This window comes from Peromyscus eremicus, chromosome 3 (genome assembly GCF_949786415.1).
Source record: "Peromyscus eremicus chromosome 3, PerEre_H2_v1, whole genome shotgun sequence".
NCBI lineage: Eukaryota > Metazoa > Chordata > Mammalia > Rodentia > Cricetidae > Peromyscus > Peromyscus eremicus.
Genome location: NC_081418.1, coordinates 131,135,569 through 131,162,436, shown reverse-complemented (window position 1 = coordinate 131,162,436; position 26,868 = coordinate 131,135,569). Strand labels below are relative to the sequence as shown.

The window sequence follows — 26,868 nt, the reverse complement described above, 5'->3', positions numbered from 1 at the left end:
GGGCTTCAGCACTCAGGTGCACGCATGCACACACAGGCATATCATGATGCCATACTTTTAGCTACCTTCTATTGTTGATTAATATTTTTGTTTTTCATATGTAATACTACTGTGGCTATCTTGGCTAGTGTATTTTGCATTTCTATATTTTCTGTGATACATTGTTGTTAAAAAATTGAATGTATTTGCCAAAGGTGACCCAAAGGAATTAAAAGAGAGAGCCAGTTTTATTATGTACATTGTGTAGTCTTTAAAAGTTTAACATCTATCTACAACTTTTAGTTTGTAATAAGAAATAAAGTTATGAAAACAAGTCTACAACTTGTTTTATTACCTGCCTTGTATTTAGAAGCATGTTTAAAATACAGTTTTGGCTTTCTTAAGGTGGCACAACTGTGCTTACAAAATGAAAGGTATTCGGCTAGGGAGTAGCCCAGTGGTGGAGTATTTGCTTAGCATGCACAAGGCTCCGGGTTTCACACATAAAGCATTGCAGGGAGTGGTGTAGTACGTGTGTGCATGCATGGGTGTGATCCCTGGTCCTCCTCCACCTCCAGTCACTTTGATTCTGCCTCCTCAATGTTGAATCCTTAAGAAAAATTAGGCCCCAGTACCCTAGATGTCTACTTTGTGGATGAATTACCCCACTTTTATGAATTTTCATGTCCATTCTTTCTCTCCTCCTCCTCTTCCTTCCCCCTCCTTCCCCTCTTTCCTCCTTTGCCTCTCTTCCCCCCATCTCTTCTTTCCTTTTAGTTATTTAAGTGCTTATCTATTTTAAGGTTTGGTCCATTGGTAGACTTGTTCAATTCTTTTCATACTCTTAGATTGTTACAGGTTTATAGTTTATATTATTTATTTATTTGTGGTTGGCAGAAAAAACTCACACCAAATATGTCTATTTTTGACATTCTAACTTTTTTTGTTTGTTTATTTTTTGAAACAGAATTTTTCTGTGTAATAGTCCTGTCTGTCCTAGAACTCACTCTGTAGACCAGGCTGGCTGTGACCTCACAGAGATCCGTCTGCCTCTGCTTCCCAAGTGCTGGGATTAGTGTGTACCACCCCTACCAGCAACATTCTAACTTTTAAAACAGTTTTTCTTTGTTTTCCTTCAGTGCTAAATATCATAATTTTCTTCATTATTTTATCTACTTAAAGAACTATGTAGATGTTTTTATGAAAGCATGTGCAAAAGTTTTACCGTAAGCACGTGTGTGTGTGTTGCATGTGTGCGAATGTTCAATCGTACGTGCCTATGCTCATGAATGTGGAGGCCACAGGAAGATGTTGGGTGTCTTTCTTTATCACTTCTGCCATATTGGCCCGAGACAGGGACTGTCATTGAGCTAGTCTGTTTGGCTAGTCAGCTCCCAGAATCTGCTTGCTCTCTCCTTTCCTATTCTGCTGCTGGGGTGACAGACATGTGCTGCCATGTCCAGCTTTTATATGGGTGCTGGGGATTTGAACTCAGTCCTCTTGCTTATGCAGCAAGTATTCTTACCTACTGAACCACTTCCCTCATTTCCAAAGACATATCTTGTTTTATGTTTGTCATTGAAGTTATTGACAAATTATGTCCAGATATTTATATGAGTGTTTTACTTTCCAGAGAAGTTTGTGCTTTTTCTATATAAAAGCTACAATTGTTACTGTTTTGTTTTCCAAGAATGTGTTTCTAACACTAATATTATTTAATATTTTACAAGATATATGTGCTGACTAGTTTTATGTGATTTTTAAAAGTTTTGTTCCTGTGTAGAGAAATGTGAAATGTTCTATGCTGATGGTATTTGAATGTTGTTTTTATTTTGAACCATGTGTATGGTGTGTATTTTTGTGTGGGCATGTGCACAGACAATACATGTTCTTTACTACTGAGTCTTCTCTCCAAGCCCCTTTATGTGATCTTACATTCACTAGTTTGGTTTTTGCTTAATTATGTGGGTGTTTGTCCATACTTTCTCACCTTTTCCTCATACAGTCTCTGTCTAGGGATTTCTTTCTTCACTTCTACTTTGTATAGCTTTTGTTTATTTTACCACACTGGTTAGCACTTGTGTAAGAATTTGGCTTGATGGTGATAGCAGATGCCCCAGTTCTGATTTTAAAGTGAATTTTTCTGACATTTGACAAGTTTCTTTTTGGGCTCTTTCTCCTCTTCTAAAATAGTTGGCAGCAGGTGGATATTTTGGGTAGGGTTAGGGGAGACAGTAGTTATAATAAAGGAAAGATATCTTGATTGTAGCCTAACGTGGGGGTATTGCCTTGTATTTCACTAAAGAATTGCCTCTGAGTAGAGTTAGTGAAGTAGACACACCACTAGTTACATTTCTTCCTTCTCTAAAATAGTAATTGCCTTGCCACATTTTACATGGTAAAGTATGTGTAGGATTATCCACTTTAACTTCCATTACTTCTGACCTCTGTGAATTGATAATGTTAAAAAAGAGAGGAATAGCCACACTTAGAAATCATTTCCCTCTTGAATTTAACTTTTGATAGATTTCTGTTTTAGACTCGGTAGCTTCTGCCTTCCAGGAGTGAGATTACAGGGGTGAACCAAAACTCTGTTTTACTTCTCATATTTTCTTTTGTAGGGCATTCACTAAGAACTGTCTGAATTTTGGGCTTTGAAGGGTAATGAGGAAAAATAGGCTTTGAGGAATCAGGATTTCCATGCATCTTTTTACTGAGACTGCTAACATGTCATTTGTAATCTGTTGCTGGCACTTAAATGAATTTTGAAAATTATATTCATACATTAAAATACCTAATAGTTTATTTATAATTGTATCCATGTTAAAAAAAACACAATTTTTTTTTGTTATTATTATTTTTTTCAAGACATAGTTTCTCTGTTTCATTTTGGTTCCTGTCCTGGATCTTGCTCTGTAGACCAGGCTGGCCTTGAACTCACAGAGATCCACCTGGCTCTGCCTCCTGAGTGCTGGGATTAAAGGTGTGTGCCATTGCCGCCCGGCTTCACAACAATGATTTTTACAGTTTGAATATTACCAGAAATAAAAATTTACTGCTTGCTAAAAGAATAATACCCAAATCAGAGACTAAAAAGAAAAGACTGTCTTGTCTTTATGTGAGAACCAACCAACCAATCTGCCAAACAAACAACACAAATCCAGTCTGGAGCCAGGGCATAGCTAGGTGGTAGAATACTGGCCTATCATGAGCAAGGCCCTGGGTTTGATCCCTCGTACTGTAAAAACACACCCCCACACCTCCCCCCCCACTCACTCTTGTGCGCATACACATAAAATCTCTTTAGAAGTCATAGGAGTGATCCGATGAGACAGCTCAGTGAGAAAGGTGCTGCTGCAAGATGATGATGAGCTTGATTTCCAGAACCACGTGGTAGAAGGAGAGAACTGACTTGAAAGTTGTCCTCTGACTCCCACGCTTGTACCGTGGCTGGTGCACACACACACGCTCATGCTGTCTTCCCCTCCCTTCTTTCTCTCACACAGAGTAAGACAAATGCTATAAAAATCCTAAGTAGTGCTGAGTGAAAAATGACAAAATTGGAAAGATTTGTGGCGCACTCAGAAAGTAAAAGTTTACTTTGCTAATAATATTATATAAAGAATCACCTCCTTACTAGAATACTCGTATCTTAGTTACTTTTCTGTTGCTGTGAGAAAATACCCCAGCAGTAGAATGTAAAAAAGAGGAGGGTTTACTTTGGCTTACAGTTTGAGGTGTCGTGGATCACGGGAGGGAAGGCAAGGCAGCAGGGGTTTGAAACAGCTGGTCAGGTTGCCCCCCCAGCTGGAGAGAAGAGAGAGAGACACACATGTTTGTGCTGGTCTAGCTTTCTCCTTTTTGTATACTCTAGAACTGAAGCCTGGGGAATGGTGCTACTCACTTGTAGTGTGGGTCTTTTCACTTCAGTTAACCTCATCAATAATCCTTCACTGGTATGCCAGGTATCCTGTCTCCTAGATGCTTCCAGATCACTTGAAGTTGACAATCAACACTAACCATCGCTTGTCAATAAAATGGAAATAGTATACCAAAGAATTACATTCACAGAATCAAAGAATATAATGTTACTTTGCCAGGGTTTGAGAAAAAGGAACTATGGAGAGCTATTTACCAGTGTCCATAAATTTTCAGTGAAGCAAGATGAGTAAGCTGTAGAGAAAGGTGTAGTTCGGCAGTGTACCTGCAGTCAACAACAGCATTTTAGACCCTTGAAAGCCTTAGGAAGATAGGGTTATGTTAAGCAGTTTTACTTTTTGATTAGTATGCATCACTTTGACCTCAAACTTGGGATACTTCTGCCTCAGTCTTCCAAATACTGATATTATAGGCATGTACTATTATGCCTGGTTTTGGTGTTTGTGTGGTGTTCATGAATTTGTGTGGGTGTATGTATGATATGAAGGTTAAATTATAATTAAAAAATATATATAACCACTCATTAAATTCTAGTACTTGCTAATTAATGTTCACAATAATTAAAAATCATCTTGTGTTTTGATTTTTGTGTTTTGAAATAAATTTTGTTTTTATTCCTGCTGATGTAGTCTTCCCTCTCCCTTTACAATACCTTATGTTAAATTTTGAGAAGTCTAGATTTTATTGTGGCTTATAAAACTAAAGGGCTGCCATGCTTATTTTCATGGTAGGAATAAGCACAAATTAAATTGCTGATAATTGTGGATTATAACCAAAATTTTAAAATTTGAATGAAAAGAGAATAAGGTAAATCCTAGTTTGCTGAATGCAGATTTCTGAGAACCCTTAGAGCTATGTTTAGCTGCTTGCAAGCTGCTCTGTCTTTGCTAATTGAGGGGAAAGCTGATTTGGGATTTTTTTTGTGATGTTCCCAGCACATGCAGATGACGATCCAGGCTCTCCAGGATGAGTTGCGGATTCAGAGGGACTTGAATCAGCTGTTTCAGCAAGATAGCAGCAGGACTGGAGAGCCTTGTGTGGCTGAGCTGACGGAGGAGAACTTCCAGAGGCTGCACACTGAGCATGAGCGGCAAGCCAAAGAGCTCTTCCTTTTGCGGAAGACCCTGGAGGAAATGGAACTGCGGATTGAAACACAGAAGCAAACCCTAAGTGCTCGGGATGAGTCCATTAAGAAGCTTCTGGAGATGTTACAGAGCAAAGGGCTCTCTGCCAAAGCTACAGAGGAAGACCACGAAAGAACAAGACGGCTAGCAGAGGCAGAGATGCACGTCCACCACCTAGAAAGTCTTTTGGAGCAAAAGGAAAAAGAGAATACTATGTTGAGAGAGGTGAGTGACTGCCTTTTCAGTTAGAATTTCCTGATTGTCTTTCCTCTTATTAATCAGAATCTTGACCTAGATAGATTGATGTGCTCTGCTGTGCTGCTGACTAGGAATTTCATCTTTTGTGTTTTAGTGCTTCACTGGTTCTTTCTTCTTGAATTGAATGACATCATCTGGCATATCTGTTATCAATAACATCCCCGCTCCTGTCACCTTCCATGTGCTCCTGAGTCAATGGGGGGATACAGGATTGTTTTGATTTGTTACTTGCCTCAGTTTGTTCATAGAGACAGAATAGCAAAACCAGAATCAGGGTAGCAGCCAATTGCTCCCCAATAAAAAATACTAGTAAGAGACAGTACACTGTTACCTCAGTTCGCCTATGCTGGTGAAGCTTAAGCAGTACTGAATGTTTGCCTGTGGTTTCCCTGGAAACGAAGCCTTGCTGTGAAAGATATGTGTTAAAAATCATTTGCCATGGAGGTGTAGCCAGAAGGAGTGATGTAGAGACACATTGTTTTAGAGGCAACAGACTTAAGCGGGCTCTGTGATTAGACCTCACTTTCTGAGACAGTGTCATTTTAAGAAAGTGTTAAGGAAGAATTCATCTTACCTGGAGCTAATTTAAAAACTGTAACAGATTTTATAAATCTGGTATCTTAGCTAGGGTTTCTATTGCTATGATAAAACACCATGACCAAAAGCAACTTGGTGAGAAAAGGGTTTATTTTACTTACAGTTTGTATCACAGTCTCCCACTGAGGGAAGTCAGGACAGGAACTCACGTAGGGCAGGAACCTGGAGGCAGGAGCTTATGAGAGGCCATGGAGGAGTGCTGCTTACTTCCTTCCTCCCTATGGCTTGTTCAGCCTGTTACTTGTATGCCCCAGACCATCTTCCCAGGTATGGCAGCTCCCACACTGGGCTGGGCCCTTCTACATCTATCACTAATGAAGAAATGCACTGCAGACTTGCTCACAGGCTAGTCTGGTGGGAGTGTTTCCTCATTTGGCGTCCCCTCTTCCAAAATGACTCTAGCCTGTGTCAGGTTGACATAAAACTAGCCAGTGCTTCTGGTTAGACATAAAATTCGATTTAGCTTCCCAGAGAGTACAGGTACATACTGTCATAGCCAGCTAACTTTCATAGTTTGATGGGTGCGGGGAGTAGGGATCCTCAAATTGTTAGGATGAGTCTGAATAGTCCCCTTTTAACATGATTTTGGAGGAAGGAAATTAAAAGACAAACATGTCCAACTGGGCATGGTAAAGCATGCCTTTAATCTCACTACTTAGAAGACAGGCAGGTGGATCTCTGTGAATTGGAAGCCAGCTTGGTCCACACAGTGAGAGAATGTCACAAACAAAGAAACAAACAAAATCACCCAGGAAACTTAACAATGACAGCAAAAACTATGAAACTGCCAGGTGTGGTGGTGCATGCTTTTAATCCCTGCACAGAGCTGAGTCTGAATAATCAATTCCTTTTTATAGCTAAAAATACTGAAAAAACTTGAGAGTTTTAGACTATTTTAAAAATATAAGAAGTTGTATAAATAAATTATGTACATGGAATGGGAAAATATATCCCCTTGTGAATATACCACCAAATAGTTCAACCTGCCATTTGTAGCATAAGATCTTACAGGAAATACTGTCATGCTACTTAAAATTACTTGAGGGCAAGTGGACACAGTGGCTTTGGAAATGCTTATTCTTTGTTTTCTTACTTTAAGACTTAGCTCACATGTCAGTTCTGCACTGAAGTTTCCAAGTATAGTGTTGCATGTACATGCAGTAGCAGTGATCATATTACTGAAATCATACATGTGTGTTTCTTTAGTGTTCACTTGCCATTTTACACTAAGGATATATATTTTCTGTCTTTGTTTAGGTTAGTATAACAAAAATACTGTAGATGCTTGCTTCTCATAGTTCTGGAGACTGGGAGTCCAAGACCAGGACACCAGTGCCAGGTGAGGCCCCACTTCTTTTGGTCAGCATTCCTGCTGTGTTAGATAGCAGGAAAGAGTCCGAGAGTCCTGTAGAGTCCTTTTCATAAGGAATGAGATTGTCCTTAAAACCGAATTACTGAACAAAGAACCCACCTCCTAATACTGTTTTGTTGGGGATTTAGTATTTGAGCATGTGAGTCTGGAGTATCCAAATCACTTTTCTTTTTTTTGAGACAGACTCTTAAGAATCTTACTAAGTAGCCTTGGCTGTCCTTGGATACCCCTCTCCCCCAAACCCAAGGATGCTAGATAAAATATTATACATTTTTACCACTAGACCAAATAAATGCTTAATAAAATAAGAACTGAATGAAAGTTTTATAGTCTGGTAAAATAACAGTACAGGGAATATATATTAGAAAGCATTCTAGTGACATACTGAAATTAGGAAGAGGTAAAGATGGTTGTGCTAAATCGTGTTTAACAGTGTGGTAGTTTGAATGTAACTGGCCCCCATAATCTCACAGGGAGTGCCACTATTGGGAGCTGTGGCTTTGTTGGAGTTGGTTTTGCCTTGTTGGAGGAAGTGTGTTGCTGTGGAGGTTTCCTATGCTCAGGATACTGCCCATTGAGTCAGTCAATTTCCTGTTGCCTGCTAGATATAGGTCTCTTAGCTACTCCTCTAGCACAATGTCTGCCTTCACGCCTCCATGCTCGCCACCATGATGATAATGGACTGGACCTCTGAAACTGTAAGCAAGCCACCCCAATTAAATGTTTTCCTTATAAGAGTTGCCGTGATCATGGCATCTCTTCACAGCAGTAGAAACCCTAACTAAGGCAGACAGCATTCTTGAAGTTTTATCTGTTTATCTCAACTTGAGAAGGGAATAGAATACATAATATCAGTAATGGAAAGGATGGGACTCAATTTTCATTATTGCAGAAACTAATATACAAATATCATTAAATTAAATTCCCTTAAATGTATCAATTTAGCATATCTATGCTGGGAATCCTCTGGGGAGACTTACATAGGTAGATCATGATACATGCATTTTAATCCACTGATGGTATCTATCTGTCTTACCAGGACTTGGGAGACAGTGACAGAATTAAAGTTCAAGGCCAGTCTGATCAAGGAAAACAGAATAGAATCTAGAAATAATGCAGTGTTAAGTATATGATGAATATTTTGAGATAATGACCATCATTTAGAAAATACCTAGTTATGTAAAATTAAGTTCTAGATGAGGTAAAGAACTACCTAAAAAGAGACATTAGAAGAAAATGTAAACAAAAACTTCATTAAATATAATCTTTGACATGAAAGACTCATTGCTATAGCAAGAACATTAATAAGTTAAATATGTATATTAGAGGGTATAAACAAGGATATAGTGATAATCTGGGGCATAGATTTTTTAGCATGTACCTTGACCTTATTTATAGACTTGTTTCTAAAGTCATAAGAGGCTAGAGGGGCTTGCTCCTACTTTCTCTTTCTCATTTATTCCCTTACTCAGTGATTATTTAGCCCTTAGTGTGTGTTTGATCTTGTAGATCAAGTGGAGATAAATTTTTACAGTCTGTGTTCTTCTAAGACCCCCAGATTTGAACTGGAGAGTTGGCTCTGCAGTTAAGAGTGCTTCCTGTACTCTCTCTTCATTCAGCGCATGGAAGAGTGATACGCCTTTCAATCACTGGCTTCTCAGCCTTGGTAAATGACAACAGTGAAATAACGTTTATGATATTAATCATTACAGTTTTCTGTTTGATTTAGGAACATGATTCTGTAAACCCCACCAAAATTAAAACTAAAATTTTGATTGAGTACTATATATTTTCTGTTTGTGTTGAGTTCCATTGTTGTTCAAACATGAATTTTCTGTTGGTAATGGAGTTATATCTTTGCTTGACTTGCTAGATTTTGTGCTGTGCTGCTCCTTTCCTTTGATAGATGAGTGAGGACATCTGTTGGACAAGCACTAAATTACATGCCATATTTGGTTGGTTAGTGCTTTGGTCTTGGGCAGTTGGAGTTGTAACAAACTTAGCAGATGATTGCTATACAGCAAACTTCGAGAACTAAACTATGATTCTCAGTGTCTTGGCAGAGGAGATTGAAATTGGATAGTTGGCTATGGAATTTTAAGAAAATTTTATTCAATTTTATTTTATTATCCAAAGCATTGCAGTTCAACAATATATTTCAGATCTCTTTGCCTCTTTTTTTTAAAAGATGAGGTCTGGCTCTTTAGCCTAGGCTGGCCTGGGACTTTTTATGTAGACTAGGTTGGCCTTCAGCTCTTTGTGATCCATCTGCTTCTGCCTCCCCAGTGTAGGGATTACAGTTGTGTTCAGTCATACCAGGCTACATGTTCTTGTAATGAGTTAAACATTCTGTTTGGCTTGGTTTTTTGTTTGTTTGTTTGTTTGTTTTGTTTTCTATAATGTTTTAATCCAAATCTTGTTAGTACAGATTTTCACCTGTTAGGGTTTATAAAAATGTTTGAGGTTAAAAGTGATAATATTTGTATAGATTCTAGGCTGTGAATTCAGAATTTTGGCTAGCGTATTTGAGAAGTACCTGTGAGCTTTCTTGGCAGTTGGAAATTACAAGACTAAAAAAGCAATAGAGATGTATAGAGAAAGAAACAGACATTGGACTAGGGATGTATCTTAGTTGATTTAATCTCAGCACTGCATAAACCATGGGAAGGTGGAGGCAGGAGGATCAGGAATCCAAAGGTCGGTTGTGTCTACATAGGGAGTTCTAGGCTATCCTGGTCTGCATGAGATCTTGTCTCATAGAGGAAGATAAAAGAAGCAACAACAGATAGTGAATAGGAGTTAGAATGAAAAATAATCCCAATATTAGTATGTTTGATCTTTTGTTCTGATTTTGGAAAATGAGAACAGTTACATACCTTGTTTATTTAGGTATTTCCTCTTGTTTGTTTTTGGAAAAATTTATTTATTTTTACTTTATGTACATTGGCATTTTGCCTACCTATATGTCTGTGTGAGGGTGTCAGATCCCCTGGAACTGGAGTTACAGACAGTTGTGAGCTGCCATGTGGGTGCTGGGAATTGAACCCGGGTCTTCTGGAAGAGCAACCAGTGCTTTTAACCACTGAGCCCATCTCTCTAGCTCCTCATTCTTGTTTTTATTGTATCATTTTCCTTTCATTTCCATTTTGTCAAGAAGATAGGCTGTCTTAGTATATAATGCAGCTGCTAGCGATGGCAAAGGGCTATGAACCCATGCTGTTCATCACTGGATGAGAGAAGGCACCAAGCAAGTCGTGAGGAGCCTTTCAAAGTCGTTTGCCTTCATCTCCATCTCTTCTGAGAATACAGTACAGTCATCTAGAGCCTGTATGTAGGATTTGACCTAAGAGCAGTGAGGGTTGAAACTGAAATTTGAAAAAAGAGAAACGTCAGACTTTTAAGTGCTACTTTCTGTCATCAATTCTTCTTTCAGTCATGTTGATAAAAATCAGCCTATTTTTATGGCATTGGGGATTGGAAATATGGCCTTGCACATGCTAAGCCAAGGGCTGTACTATTGAATTAATACACATTATTATTATAATTATCATTATTTTATGGTTACAGAGATTGAACCTAGGGTCTAATGCATGCCAGGCAAGTGCTGTACCATTGAGCTAAATCTCTAGCCTGTTTCCTTTTAAAATGAAGGAATCTACTGAAGAAAAGGAGCATAAATTGTTCCTAACTTGTTTTCAAACTTCAGGTTATCCATTCTTTGGTAAATTAGAGGAGATAACATATTTCTTATTTACACTAGAAACTATGCAATGTTATTAGGAAATTCTAATAATTCTAAATATTTATAAATACATAATTCTACCCATATGTATTTATATATAAATTATCCATTTATATTAAAAATTAAAAAAAAAGCCAGGTGCTAGTGCATGCCTTTAATCCCAGCACTCAGGAGGCAGAGCCAGGTGGATCTCTGTGAGTTTGAGGCCACCTGGGCTACAGAGTGAGATCCAGGAAAGGTGCAAAGCTACACAGAGAAATCCTGTCTCGAAAAACAAAACAAAACAACAAATATATATATATATATATATTACTGTATATATTAATATATATATATACAGTCTCACTGTGTAGACAGGCAGGTTTTGAATTCACAGTGATTCTCCTGCCTTTGCCTCTTGAGTGCTGAAATGAAAAGTGTAAGCCACCATGCTCAGCTTTTACCCATAATTCATTTATTTTTCTTTTCAGTCTTCCCACCCTATTCTTCCCCTCCCCTCCCTTTCCTTTTTTTTCCTTTTCCTATTCCTTTCCTTTCTCCCCTGGTCCTCTTTTCCTTTCCCGTGGCCCTTTCCTTCCTCTTTGCCCATTTCCCTCCCCTCCGCTTTGTGTCCGCCCCCCCCACCCCCATTTTTTTCCTTTTCCTTTCCCCTTCCATTTCTTTTCCTCCCCTCTTTCCCCTGCCCCTCTTACTCCCATCTTTCTCCCCCTTTCCTCTTTCCCGTTCCTCCTCCTTTCCCTGTCTTTCTCTTTCCTTTCCTGCCCTGACTCCTGATTTTTGTCATGCCCTGTCTTGTTTCTCTGTGTAGTCCAGTCAAATTCTGCTTACTCTTGTCTCAGCTTCCTGACTGCTGGAATTACAGGTGTACACCACTGTGCCCAAGTTCAGGGTGTGTGTGAGTGTGTGAGTGTGTCTTGGTGTGTTTGTGTATGCCCAAAGGTCAGCCTCAGGTGTTGTTCCTCAGGAGCTTTTTTTTTCTTCTTTTTTAAATTTTTGGAGACAGGGTTTTTCTGTATAGTCCTGGCTGTCCTAGAACTCTCTCTGTAGACCAGGCTGGCCTCAAATTCACAGAGATCCACCTGTCTCTGCTTCCCAATTGCTGAGATTAAAGGCATGTGCCACCATGCCCAGTGTCTTTGTCTTTTGAGACAGCCTCTCGCTGACCTGGACTTACTGAGCTGGCTAGAATCACATGATTTGAGGATTCCGCTTGGATCCTTATGCTCTCATGGAAAGCACTGTACTAACTGAACTGTCTCCCCAGTGCCCAATTGTATTTGTTTTTAAATGAAAAATTTCAGCCAATAGGGATGAAACAAAGTGAGCAAATAGTGCATTCTTCTTATACTTATTTGAATAGTAGTTTATTTCTATGTTCAGAGTTTCTTCCATTATTTACAGGGCACTAGCCAGAGTCTTGATATGCTCAGTAGGAAAGGGGAGTTTGTCAACCCACTGAATGCAAAATGTGTTCACAATGAGCTTTAACGCAAAGGCCCATGGTTAGAAATTTACTGATAGCTTTCAGATAGCTCAATGGGAAAGCTTTATGTTTGTGAGTGAACTAGAGTACATTCTAGCCATCTCTTATTATATATGTAGAAGGATCTTTAAAATTCAAATAGTTTTCTTTTTCTTTACCTATGTGCTAAGGTTTAAAAATAAAATTATAATAGTTTACCACAAAATCAAGCATTTTGAAATTAGGTAATGGGGAAGAGATTTCATAAAATTAGTTGAACACCTAAATTGTGAAGCATTTCAAAGAAATTCAACTTCAATACTTTCAAGGATAGAAGCACTAAATAACAAATATAAGTATAGAGTTTAGCCTTTTATTAGTATATGAAAATTCTTTATAGTTAGTGTAGTTCATTTTATTTTTGTTTATATAATCAAAACATCTTACACTTGTTGAGCAAACATCATTAGAAGTCTCAATGAGCAACTTATGTACAGTGTGGGGAATAGATTCATTGTGAACAAGCTATTGGTAGTGTGTTTGTTTTAATGCAGGTGGGAGATTAATCTGGACTGAACAATGTATTTAAGTGCTGGGATGGAATAAAGAAAACAGATGAATTCAATAGATTATAAAAGTTGAAGACATAATATGAAAGTGCTGTGAATCAGGGCTGGGAATGTAGCTCGGTAGAAGAGCCATTGCTTACCGTAATATGCAAGTCCCTGAGGCTGACCCTAGCACCTCAAAATAATAGTATCAACAGCTTAATACAGTTCTGTAGCTTAAAGAATTATGAAGTATACTCCCTTCTCACCACCACCCAGGTGCAGACAGGGAACTTTAAAAGTCATCCAGAGCTCACCATCAGAGCCCCTTTTTCCTCTCAGAACAACCCTGATCTGGGCTTTTATGATCACTCATTTGCTTTTTACTAAATTTTACCACATCTCTATTCCTACTATTATAACATTATTACATTTATGTATTTTAGATTAATATCTTTAATGCCAATAAATATCATAGCTTTGTTTCATCCTTTTTAAAAAATTTTAATTAATTTTTTTGGAGATGGTTTTCTATAGTCCATTTTGTATTGAATTCATTATATATTAGAGACTGGACTTGAACTTCTTTTTTTTTTTTTTTTTTTTTTTTTCGTTTTTTCGAGACAGGGTTTCTTTCTCTGTGTAGTTTTGGTGCCTTTCCTGGATCTCGCTCTGTAGACCAGGCTGGCCTCGAACTCACAGAGATCCTCCTGCCTCTGTCTCCTGAGTGCTGGGGGGACTTGAACTTCTAACCTTCCCACTTCCTCTACTTTATGCAATTCTAGGAATCCAACATCACCTGAGGACTATTCATGGCTTTGTGCATACTAGTCAAGCACTCTACCACTTGAGCTGTATCTCCAGCTCTGTTTTTTCAAGACACTTTAAAAATTTTAATTATAGATTTAATCTTCCATGTGTAATTCAGCTACTTCTTAGCTTATTGGCTAGAATAGTAATTCCACTCTGTTTGTAATTTCTGTATATGTGTGATGGAATGCACACACATGCACAAAATAATTAAATAATTTTTAAAAAGGAGATGACAATCGAGAGTGTTTCATTACGGAAGACACCAGACTTGGATACTCCATAATGACGTACCCATTATGCCCACCCCATAATAAATTACTAGACACACAAAGCAGGAAAATAAGCCTATTTCAGGAGACAGGCATTCATTTATTCTTTTCTTCACCAAAGAATTTAAAACAATATCCTGGCATGATAATTTTACCTCTATTGTCTTTAGTGTGTATCTGTCAATCACTTGGACATTTTCTTGTTTAAACATAATATCACAGCTAATACACCTAGAATATTTAAGAGACATTTGAGCTATGAACAGATGGAGGTAAAGTGTTCATCTGCCATGGGAGATGGGAGAGAGTTCAACAGCTCAGCATATTTGGGGAACAACTAGGTGTCCAGTATGATGGAAGTATAGTGACGACATGAGGTTTTATAGTCTCTCAAGAAAACGTCATATGGGGAGCCTTGACAGGTGTGGTAGTTTGAATGTGATTGGCTCCCATAATCTCATAGGGAGTGACGGTATTAGGAAATGTGGCTTTTGTGGAGTGGGCATGGCCTCGTTAGAGGAAGTATGTCACTGTGGAGGTGAGTATTGAGGTTTCCTGTGCTCAGGATTCTGCCCAGTGAGTCAGTAAACTTCTTGTTGCCTACAAGATGTAGGACTCTCAGCTATTTCTTCAGCACTACATCTGCCTGAATGCCTCCATGCCCCCCACCATGATGATAATGGACTGAGCCTCTGAAATTGTAAGGGAGCCCTCTCAATTAAATGTTTTCCTCACAAGAGTTGCCATGGTCATGATATCTTTTCACAGCAATAGAAACCTAACTAAGACAACATGGTTTTGAGTGCTCAACTTGGCTTTTGTTTGTTTGTTTTTTTGAGACAGGGTCTTTCTGTGTAGCTCTGCCTATCCTGCAACTCACTCTGTAGACCAGGCTGGCTGGCTTTAAACTCAGAGATCTGCCTGCATCTGCCGCCTGATTAAAGGGATTAAAGGCCTGTGCCACCACTGCCCCTCTGATCAACTTGGTTTTTAAAGGAGCTTTGTTGAGTAAGGGGGCAAAATGTAGGAAGTTGTTAATGAAAGGTGTGGATTTTTGCATGGCTTGTATTAGGTGGTAGTATTTAAAATGCAGGAAAGTGTTTGGATTTTCGAATGTCTTTTTGTTTTTGCGAGACAGGGTTTCTCTGTACAGTCCTGGCTGTCCTGGAGCTAGCTCTGTAGACCCGCTGGCCTCTGCCTCCAGAGTGCTGGGACTAAAGCCCACCCCCCAGTGACACACTTCCTCCAACAAGGCCACATCTCCTAACAGTCTCACTCCCTATGAGCCTTGGGGGCCATTTTCATTCAAACCACCACACTTTTGAAATGTTTGTTACCTATGTAAGTGTGATTATCTACTTGGATACTTAAAGCTACAGTTAGTAAGAGTTATAGCAGAAAAAGTATTGTATATTAATAAAGATTGAATCTGCCTTCTCTTGAATGCTTTGAGCCAGAGTTTTTTCAGGTTGTGGGGTTTTTTGGAGTTTGGAATATTTTCATAGACTTCAGCAGTTGAGCATTTCTAATCTAAAACTGAAATCAGAAATGCTCTAAAAAAAACTTGAATGTAGTGTGAAAAAACATTTCAAAAGGGCATTTTAAGAAAAGTTAATCAGTGAGTTTCCTGGTCAGGCAACAGTGAGTAAGTTAGATGAAAGATACAACCAAAATATTAAATCATAGTCATTTTCAATATTCTTAACCATTGTTCATATGGAGTATTGCACTCTGTTCTCTTAGCTAGGGGTGTCCCAGGTTTCATTATTAGGGAGTAATTCAGAGATAGACACAGATCTGACAAGAGAATTGTCAGAGATTGTCTATAACTTCCAAGTGATCCTCAAAGACTATTAACATCCTTCCTTCCTATCTATCAATTTATTTATTTATTTAAAACTAGGCTGGTGTCAAACTCATAGAGATCTGCCTGCCTCTGTTTCCCTTCATGGCTTGTTCAGCTTGCTTTCTAATAGGCCCAGGACTAGGAGCTGAGGGTGGCCTCATCCATCACTTAAGAAAATGCTCTATATTAGTGGTTCTCAACATGTAGATTCCAACTCCTTTTCGGAGGTTTATGATCCTTTCATAGGGGTCACATATCAGATATCCTGCATATAAGATATTTAAATTATGATTCATAACAGTAGCAAAAGTACAGTTATGAAGTAGCAACAAAATAATTTTATGGTTGGGGGTCACCATAATATTTGGGACTGTATTAAAGGGTCATGGCATTAGGAAGGTTGAGAACCACTGCCCTCCAGGCTTCCCTGCAGCCTAATCTAATGGAGTTGTTTTCTCAATTGAGGCTCTTTTCTTTCCATTGACCCTAGCTTATGTCAAGTAGGCATAAAACTAGCCTGTATAACTGACCCCTTCTCAGCTTGACACACAAACGTACACATTACTGTTAAGTCACAACCTTTCATTTCTTGTTCATCCCAAGATCACACATTAATAAAGATATCACAATATAAAACATTAAAGTTAAAAGATTCCACATCCTTAAGAATTCAAATACATTAAAAGTTCAGTCTTTTTATAGTACCCAGTCTCTTTTAGAGTGCTGGAACTAAAGGCATGTGCCACCATGGCTGACCTCCTTCTTTCCTGTCTTAAACTCATTAAACTTTGGATTAAAAAAGAAAGCCGTCTTAAGACATTTTCTGATTTTGAACTCCTTGGAAACTTATCCAACGGACTTTTTCTTCCTCCCCGGAGTCCCACTGGAGGTGTTCATCATAAGTAATTAGGCACTTGGTATGCTGGCGGTTGGTGCTGCATCTAACAGAGATAACTTCATAACTCTGTGCATTGCAGGGTAGTTGTGATGGCCTTTGTTTCTTCCTTTTAAAAAGGGATCTTTTCAGCCGGGCAGTGGTGGCGCACGCCTTTAATCCTAGCACTTGGGAGGCAGAGGCAGGTGGATCTCTGTGAGTTTGAGGCCAGCCTGGGCTACAGAGTGAGTTCCAGGACAGCCAGAGCTACACAGAGAAACCCTGTCTCAAGAAACCAAATAAACAAAAAAGGTGGGAGTTGTGTTTTCTGGTTCCCCCTTTTAGATCATTTGCAGTTTTGATTTCATGTCTTATTGATATGTCAATCTAGTAATGTGTGGCAGTTTCTACTGCTGTGGTTGGTATTACTCTGACTAATTAAATAACTAGCTGTTCAGAACCAAGGGTCCTCTCGGGTGTATGTTGAATTTAGTCAGAATGCAGTCTGGATTCCCCGATCCACAGGTAAGAATCTGTGACAAAAGGTCTACTTACCACAAAAGTTGGCCTAGTTATTTTAACATCTCCCACTTCAAAAAGCATGAGGGTAGCTAGGTGTGGTGACACATGCCTTTAATGGGAGAGACAGAGGATCTGGTAGATCACTGAGTTCAAGGACAGCCAGATATACACCGTGAGCCTCAGGCCAGCCAGAGCTACAAAGTTAGACCAAAAAACGCCTGAGCATAGGAAGACAGCCACTGACTCTCTTCTGCCTCTGTTTAGGAGATGCATCGGAGATTTGAGAATGCCCCTGATTCTGCCAAAACAAAAGCCTTGCAAACTGTCATTGAGATGAAGGTAAGTGAGAATCTCATGAAGACTCTTGAGTCACTTTTCCCTCTTAAATGGTTAGACCCCTTCCTGCATGTGTAGAGAGTTAGGGTAACAATAGTACTCTGTAAGACTTCAGGAGCTCCTTAACAGGATTTTCAGTTTCCTTTCAGTTGTTGGACAGAATTCAAACGAGACCAAAAGGAGTTGTCTAGTATTTTTTTAAATCAAATGTCAAACTTCTTAAAGCAGAGAGGGGATTATTAGGCAGAAGAAGGAAAACTAGTCAGGAGAGAGGGTGATAAGAGAAGTAATGAGGTAAACATGATCAAATTATGTTCATACTTGTACAAAAATGGCACAATAAAACTGGTTATTTTATGTAATTAACATATGCCAATGAAAAGAGGAATTATGGAAAATAAAACTTCTTGGCCTCCAGAGATAGCTATCAGTAAAAGGTTTACTGGGCACCTGAGCTGGATCCCTAGAACTTATGTAGAAAAGTTGAGCTTGTTGGCACATGCTTATAACTTCAGCACTGGAGAGTTAGGAGCAGGGAGCTCCCTGAGGCTTGCCGGCTGGCTAGCCTCTCCTACTTGGTGAGCTCCAGGCCAGTGAGACACTTTGTTTGTCCTATAAAACAGGGTGGAGAGTGCTTGAGGAACAACATGGAGTTTGTCTTTTGGTCTATACATGCATACACATGTCACCCACATGAATATGCTTGCTCACATGCACACACATACACACACACACACATATACATACACACAGAACTTCTTAACGTTAGGATTCCATAATTCTCTTAAAGTTGATAGGCCAACTTTTGTTTTTGTTTTGTTTTGTTTTTTTGAGACAGTGTTTCTTTGTGTAGCCCTGGCTGTCCTGGAACTTACTTTGTAGACCAGGGTGGCCTTGAACTCAGAGAGATCCTCCTGCCTCTGCCTCCCAAGTGCTGGGATTAAGGTGTGCTCCACCACCGCCTGGTGTACTTCCTTCATTTTTAAGAACAAAATTTGCCAAAACCTAAGCCTTAGTAATCAGTTTGCCTGTCATGTTTTCAGTAAGAGTTGTGCTCTAGGAAGGAAGTACCCAGCTCAGCTTTCACCTTAAAGCACCCTGCAAGTGCTGTTGCTAGGGACAACCATTGTTCTTCAGCATGCTGCATAAGTGCTCCATGCTTAATTCCTACTTTCTCATATATTTGATGGTTGAGGTATATTAAAAGTAGTGCATTTTAACTGCTTAATCAAGGGCATTCTTTTAAAATTTTAGTTATTTATCCTTTTCTTCATTGCTAGTTTATCTCCCTACAGAATGTCATGACTACTATAATTTAGTGCCACTGTCCTGGACTTGTGTACCTTTGTCCATTGTTTCCTTTATCAGTGCAACTGTCAACACATCGGAAAGATCCAGTGATAACTGTAAGATTACTTCGAAAATAGCTTTAGCTCTGCAGACTCTATGTCTAGAGGACCCTGGAATTGGAAAGATAGTATTTTGAAAAACTGCTTTAAACTAGTCATTAGTTAGGAATCTCCAGGAGTCACAAGAGTTTGCTTTCTGAGATACACTCTTTTGATTTAAAAATCTAGCTACATTTTATCAGATATGTGACAAGATGCAAGTTCCTAACCTCTCTATAGCTCTCTCAGATTTAAAAAAAATCTGTTAGTGGTGATAAGAATCTCATTCAGTGGTTAATTTGAGGTTCAGTAGTTAAAACCTGTAAATGCTTTGGACAGGACCTTGCACATAGCTAAAAGGTGACGTTAGGTGGTGTTGCTAATATTTTTATTAGACACATGGTCTGGTTTCCTTTGTTGTTGTGACAATTTATCTTATAGTTCCATGTTATAGCTCACCACTACAGGGGAGTCAGAGGTAGGAACTTGAGACAGCTGGTCACATTGTATCTATAGCCAAGAGCAGAGAGAAACAAACACCCTATTGCTGTCTGCTGGCTTGCTCTTATCTAGCTTTCTTCTATCTTGTACAGTTCATGGTCAGTCCATGAATTGGTGCCACCCACATTCAGGGTGAGTCTCCCATCCCACCTCAATTAATGCAATCAAAGCAGTTCCTGCGTAGACCAATCTGATCTAGATAATTCCTCATTGAGTGTCTCCCTAGGTGATTCTTGGTTGTAACCAGTTGATGCTTGAAATTAATATCACACATGGTCCTCCTTTCCTCTCCTTGTGTCCCAGACTGGTTTTGAACTTGCCATCTTCAGGGTAATTAGAGCCTTCAGGAAAGCCTACTTTGGTTGGGGAAATGAGACAACCTTTGGGATTGGAGATGTGGGGAATTTTTCAAGGAGTAAATCTCAGAATGCCCATTAGGAGTTTGCTGACAGTGATAGGGGAGTCAAGGTTTGGGAAGTAGAGTGGGAAAGTGAAAGAAAAGGAACTTAATTATCTGCTTATTTCACAGAGAATTGCAAAACTTGATTGGGAGAGCTATCCTCACATAATTCCAGGCTTGGTACCACTGAAGTTTATGCTAGAACTAGTTGTAGTAACAAGGACTAGTTGTCTAACCTGATTCCAAAGAATAAATGGGTAGATCCTTTCCTGGGCAGTCCATATTTGCCTTGAGGTTTTCATAGCTACAGTAATGGTTTTCTCTAGAAAGAAGTTTTTTTTTTTTTTTTTTTTTTTTGGTTTTTCGAGACAGGGTTTCTCTGTGTAGCTTTGCACCTTTCCTGGGACTCACTTGGTAGCCCAGGCTGGCCTCGAACTCACAGAGATCCGCCTGGCTCTGCCTCCCGAGTGCTGGGATTAAAGGTGTGCGCCACCACCGCCCGGCGAAAGAAGTTTTTGTGCTGTATGTTTGGTAGTGAGTTGATTTTGTCCCATGTTACTGTCATGAATGGAGAAGTAAGGCTTTGGGTGAGGGCCGTGTAAAAGCTGTTCAGGTGGTCTGCTGTGGATATGCAGAGCTAGGGCTGTTACTCTGGGACACTGTTGTCTTTTTCAGAGGAAAGCTTTGCTAAAGATACACTCCCTTTTCCTATCTGTTCATTCCTCTTGTTGTTCCTAGATGTGGGCGTGGCAGAACTTACATTTGACTCTTAGCTATTTGTACATGTCTGGTGTTTTAGTCATTTTAAAGAGACCATGCCCTGATACTTGCAGAAAATTTTATGTTAGTCTTAAAAGTGAATTTCGATAGTACAATTAAAGTGTAGGCTATGAGCAAGGCAAGAGGACCCCTTCCTCCTTAGCTCCCCAAACCTGAAAATTGCTGGTTGAAGTTGTCTCATGACAGATCCTTACGTTCTCTCTTTCTGCTCGAGGAATTATGATAGCCAAAACAGCCAATCCAGACATCTTTGATATAAAGTAAAAAGGAAGTCAGTTTCAGAATTCCATCTCAAAATGTTCTCTCTAAAGCTCTAAGTCAAATGAAGTTACACTTAAATTTTTAAAGCTTCTATTTCTTAGGCAAATAAGCATGTTCAATTACAGATATAAAATTATTTTCATGCAGCCATTTTGCTATAATTGATGACATATAGCATATGTTGAGATAAGTTATATGTTGCCACAAACAAATCAAGAAATTGCGTATAGAAACCTGTAGAACTAGAAGGTGATATTTATGGTAATGGTTTACAAGAACAGTGATTTATTATTTAACATTTTTGAGATGGGGGTTGTCTTACCATGTTGCCTAGCTATCCCTGAACTCCTGGTCTCAAGTAATCCTCTTGCCTTGTTCTAAATACTAAGGACTTTAGAAATGTGCTGTGGAATTAGTGATTTTTAAAACATCTGTAGATACTTCAGATGTATGCCATAAGTTCAGAGAATAAGCCTTCTAATGTATAAAAAGTAACTGTTAATATATAACTATTCACTCTGAAATTCTTCTTCAATTGGAATGCTAGATAATTATTATATATAATTATGAATTTTATTGTAAAGTACTTTCAAACAAACTTGTATTCTTTTCTCTTATTTAGTGGCAGAAACATACCCCCCAGAGGTCACTAAATAAAGTAGTGAAATATTAGAATAGGAAAGGTTTTACTGTTAATATTACAGTTTTCCCCCCACTAGACATTTGCTGGTCATAAGGTGCAAAGAATCTTTCACCATTTTTTATTATTTCTACTCTTTGGTTGATTTTGTCTGCTTGAGTTGAAAGGGTCTGTAACTGGAGGAAGAAAGAGGTGTAATCATGTTGTGAGGGTGTGTTTTCCTTGTCCCACATGCTGTAGCAGCAGGTTTTCTGCATAGCTGTTGTTACTAAATTCAGTATTTTGAGAGAGACTCAGTTATTCAGCTGCTTTTAATCTTGGTAAATATTTTAACACTTTAACTCTTCCATTGTTCCTAGGATTCAAAAATTTCTTCCATGGAGCGTGGACTGCGAGACCTGGAAGAGGAAATTCAGATGCTGAAATCAAATGGGGCTTTGAGTACTGAAGAACGGGAGGAGGAGATGAAACAGATGGAGGTGTACAGGAGCCACTCTAAGTTCATGAAAAATAAGGTATGGAGCAGATGCTTCAGTTCCTAGAAGCTTGAAAAGTTGATGTGTTCTTTTCTGTGTTAGTGATGGTGAAGATCTACTTTATGTTTTATTAGACTTTAGAGGAGTGGTCTTCCCACTCCCACATAGAAACTTCCCAGAATTACTGGTATCATTTAGTTATTGCAGGCTTTTATTTAAATAAGAATTGTTTGATGTGACTAAGATCATGTTATAGTTTAACTTTTTATTTCTGTAAATACGTTGAAATGATTTGTTGGGACTTGGTCCAGTTGCATTTCTCTTACTGTATGAGACAGCTCATTCTCCACCTCTTCTTGGGAAGTATTGTAAGTCGAATCCCTGAGAAGTGTTTTTTCCAAAACAAGTTCAATGTTTCCCCTTTAAACAAGCGCTGAGAAGGAAAGGCTTCTGCTCTCTCCATTAGGGGAGTTCATTTGCTACCAGGTTTGTTCTTGCCTGTGTGCTCTCAGGTGTATGTACAGTAGGGTGGTCAGTACTGAGGCCTGTCAGTGTGGTTTAAAATCAGTCACAGGATTCTTTCTTCAGATCCAAAGTCATTTAGTTTGAGTCTATAAACTACTTCAATAAAATTGAAGAATTTAGTTTATTGTGGTTATCAGTTTTATTGTGGTTTAATTAAAAATCATAATTGTAAAAAATTGGACATGGTGACACATGCCTGCAGTCCTGGCATTTGGTAGACAGATGCATTCAGACTGCTGTAACTTGGAGGCCAGCCTGGTCTACATAGTGAGTTCCAGGCTATCCAGGGCTACATAGTGAGGCCCTGTTTCAAAACAAACAAATATACAAGTAAATAATTTTAACAATGAAATTTTAGCTAGAAAAGTATTACTCACTGCATTTCCCAAATGTATATAGCAGCTATATTCTTCAGTTTCTTGCAACTGAAAACTGAAGCATTCCCCATATTTGACTGTCAAGGAGTGGCACAGGTGTGACTTTCTACCCTGTCCAGTCTTTTTGCTGTGTCTGTATCTGGCAAATAGCTAGAGAGTTTCCCTCTATTACTAAAGAGTCTGTTATTGATTATTCATGCTAATTACATGTTAATTTTAAAGCTAAAAAATTGATGTGCTCAACTTTTTGTTAGCTTGGATTTTCTCCATGATTTTAGGACAAAATTTACTGTATTATAATCTATATTATATTTCCTTTTTGTTGTTCAGCACACTCTAATTCACTTGAAAAAGTTTGAAATACAGTATATGCCTTTGAAAATTGAATAAGGGGAACAGATTCAATTATTTTATGTAAGTTATTGTTATTTCAGAGGTCACTGTGGCTCAAAGTCAGATAACTTGAAGACCTAAGTTGGCACATGAGTGAAAAACAATAACAATGTCGTGACAGGTAGAGCAACTGAAGGAGGAACTAAGTTCGAAAGAGGCTCAAGGGGAGGAGCTGAAAAAGAGAGCGGCTGGTCTTCAGTCTGAGGTCTTTGCAGTAAGATTTACCTCTCTGTGTGCAGTGATCCCACAGTGGGACCCTGCTGGCTCTGGCTTCTGGGTGGCTTACACTTTCATTCTCTAGCTGGATGGCAGCCCTGCCCATTCTTAGCACTAACCAGCCTGCTCTGCTCTTTTCACTGACCTTTGTTCACAGTTTGACCATTATGTCACTTGTGTGCACTGATTTCACATGGGTTCTAGAAGCCCTACACCTGGTTCTTTATTGTGTTTGCTGCTCTGTGGATGGTATCTCAAAACTCCCATTCCTCATCCCCTTGTTGAGTAGATGTATGTTGATTTATACAAAGTCTTTCCTTCCATTCTTTTTTAGGTACAGGAATATACAGATATCACTAGGCTTATCACCTACAGATTACCTGCTTTTGAAATTCTTGAGAAAAGTGCTTTAACTACATGGAGACATTATCTTTAAGTTCCCATTAGAAGATTTTTGCAACAAATGTTATTTTCTTTAGGACAGATGTATAGAGAGTGATAGCCTAGTTAAAGTTACCTGGGAATTTAGAATTAGTGTGATACTTATTTTAAATTACTAAAACTGCATTTCAAACCATTCTAATAGATAATAATAAAATAACTACCTCTTGTATACTTACTAGAAGCATCTGGGGTGAGCAACACTAATTTACAGATGAGAAAACTCTGGTAATGGATGATGCCCAAGAAACCACAGCTCGTAAAGGCAGGTCTTGATTGACACCAGCAATCCTGTTTTAAAGTTTACTTGTGATTTCTTCACTGTTTGGTCTGTATTGTACATGCACATCTTCCTCAAAGTGTCAAAGATGAGTGGAAAAACTACCCTTGGGAAGAATTGTGGACTAAGACTGGAATGCAGTATTAAAAATAAATTTTGGGTCTGGAGAAATGGCTTAGCTCTTAAATGCACTGGCTGCTTATTCCAAAGGTTGTGAGTTCATTTCCAAGCAACTCCATGGTGGCTCACAACCATCTGTAATGAGATCTGGCTCCCTCTTCTGGCTTGCAGGCATACTTGCAGATAGAATGCTGTATACATAATAAATCTTTAAAAAATAAGTTTTGATAATTTGATATGCTTCCTATTTATGGCTAGTTTGTATTGTAAGTTAAAAAGTAAAATACTATGTTTGGAAGAGATCTATGGATTTGGATTATGGCGTTAACTATATGTTATCTGGAGGAGAAATTGGTATATAACTTCCTTTTTTTCTTAGCTACTATTATTCACTTATGCATATCAGACAGCAGGCCAAGTACATCTCTTACATTATTTTATTGAATTCCTAAACAGTATGAGGCTTTGGTATAATTTCCCCATTGCCAGTTAGGAAACCAAGATGTAGAGAATAACATTACTGATCTCTTCAGCAACTAACTGCTTCCATGTGCTCCTCACCAAGTTCTCTCTCCTGGGCATTCTAGAAGGAAGATTCATGCTTCTAAATTTTTCTTTACTTTAAAATGTTTTCTTTCTCAGTCTTTAAGGGTCTGTATAGCAGCATGTAAAGCTCATTTAATAATGCACACGGTAAGGAAACAGCAGTCCTGTGCAGAAATAATGTCTCTCTCCACGCATGTGTGTATTTTGGAATTTTGAGCAAGGACCTTATTATATAGGATAGTCATCAAACTTGTGATTCTGCCTCAGGCTCCTTAGCATTGGGACTTTGGGGTGTGTTCCTCCATGCCTGGCTTCTGTTTATTTTTGATCCATGTTTGGAAGTATCCAGAAATTTGGATACCTTTAAAGCATAGTTCTTTCCTGAGAAAGTAGTAATACTTTGAATGTTCAGGGCATTTATTTATAGAATAAATATATTTGTAGTCCAATCTATATATTACAGATGGAATAATACTAATATGTATTATTGTTGTTGGTAAAGGGATAGAACTAGTATCCTTATGTATTTGCATATCAGTAAATAGTTTTCATGTGTATAGAAAATGCTTGTTTTATTGAAAGAGAAATGATTTTAGTGATTCTTAAAAGTCTACTAATTGGTTCTTCTTTCCTACCTTTCATTTCCTTTCCTCTTTTCTTCTCTCTCTCTCTCTCTCTCTCTCTCTCTCTCTCTCTCTTTCCCTTTCCCCCTCCCCTCTCCCCCTCCCTCCGTCCCTCCCTCCCTTCCCTTCCTTCCTTTCATTGTTGTTGCTGTTTTATGGGCGGGGCTGGGGGGAATCAAATGTAGGGTCTTGGTACGTGTTAGGTAAACTTTTGTTTCTTTTTGTGAAATTGCTTAAAAAACCTTTTCCCTTTACCTAAGATTAGTGTAGTAAAATATTTTCGAGATACTCAGTTTTCTAAAACTCAAGGAATTTTGTTTCATCTGCCATAAAAATTACTGTATTTTTGTTCAGTAGTTAATCTGTCTTGTAGTTATTTCCTCGATGGTAAACCTAATATAAAATCAGAAAATGTCAGAAGACAGCTTTCTTTTTAAGTCCTTTTTTCTTTTAAAGTTTAATGAGTTCAAAATAGGAAAGAATGTGGCTGGGTGTCATAGTCACACCTTTAATCTCAGCACTTGGGAGACAGAAGCAGATGGAGCTCTGCATTTCAGGCCATTCTGGTCTACATAGTGAGTTCTAGACAACCAGGGCTACACAGAGAAACCCTGTCTTGAAAAAAATAAAAACAAATAAAATTCTTAGGAACAGCGTTGACTAAGAAGGCTCAGTGAATCAGAACACTTACTGTGTAAGCATGAGGACCTGGGTTTAAATGTCCAGAACTCATGTAAGAAGCCAAATGTGGTTGCATGTGTCTGTAATCCCAATGCTATAGGGACATGGAAACAGGAGGATCAACAGGGTTTGGTTAGCTTCAGGTTCAGTGAACCATTCTTTTTATTTATTTATTTATTTTAATTTTGATAGACCCTAGGCCCAGGGTACTACCTTCTCGGGTGGGCTCCCCAAGAACCCAGACTCCGGTCCAGTTGATGCAAGCAGCAAGAGGTTTATTGATGCGGCTGTACAGTCGGGCTCCTCTTGTCCTGAGAGCAAGAGTTGCGCCTACTGCAGCCACATGGGTACTTTTAAAGGAAAAGAACCCACAAAAGCCATAAGATTACAATTCCCATACAATTTCGTTTCGATTGATTTATATCTAGAGGCTAGTTTCACAAGATCATGGCCTGATCACAGGGTGGGTACAATCACGTCCGCATGCACATTGTTCCCAAAACCTCAAGGGGGGTATCAGGGTGGGAGTGAAGGTTACA

At 38.7% G+C, this 26,868-nt stretch overlaps 1 protein-coding gene and 1 long non-coding RNA gene across 13 annotated transcripts in view; one reads left to right on the top strand and one right to left on the bottom strand.

The window, feature by feature from the left end:
• The window catches only part of Erc1 (ELKS/RAB6-interacting/CAST family member 1), a 337,373-nt gene that overhangs the window by 54,184 nt on the left and 256,321 nt on the right, over positions 1–26,868 (top strand). For 4 of the 8 annotated variants that reach the window (XM_059258485.1, XM_059258482.1, XM_059258488.1 and 1 more), the window contains exons 3-6: positions 4,854–5,267; positions 17,610–17,684; positions 22,011–22,166; positions 23,544–23,627. In XM_059258485.1, the coding sequence (XP_059114468.1) occupies positions 4,854–5,267; positions 17,610–17,684; positions 22,011–22,166; positions 23,544–23,627 (729 nt within the window). The remainder of the gene's footprint in view (positions 1–4,853; positions 5,268–17,609; positions 17,685–22,010; positions 22,167–23,543; positions 23,628–26,868) is intronic. The other 4 variants (XM_059258486.1, XM_059258483.1, XM_059258490.1 and 1 more) reach the window with 1 other exon arrangement.
• Positions 1–26,868, bottom strand: part of LOC131907351 (uncharacterized) — a 48,069-nt gene that overhangs the window by 13,729 nt on the left and 7,472 nt on the right. For 2 of the 5 annotated variants that reach the window (XR_009378380.1, XR_009378381.1), the window contains exon 3: positions 20,945–20,998. This is a non-coding gene — a long non-coding RNA (uncharacterized LOC131907351). Of the gene's footprint in view, positions 1–10,364; positions 10,635–20,902; positions 20,999–26,868 lie in introns of those variants that run through there. The other 3 variants (XR_009378378.1, XR_009378379.1, XR_009378377.1) reach the window with 3 other exon arrangements.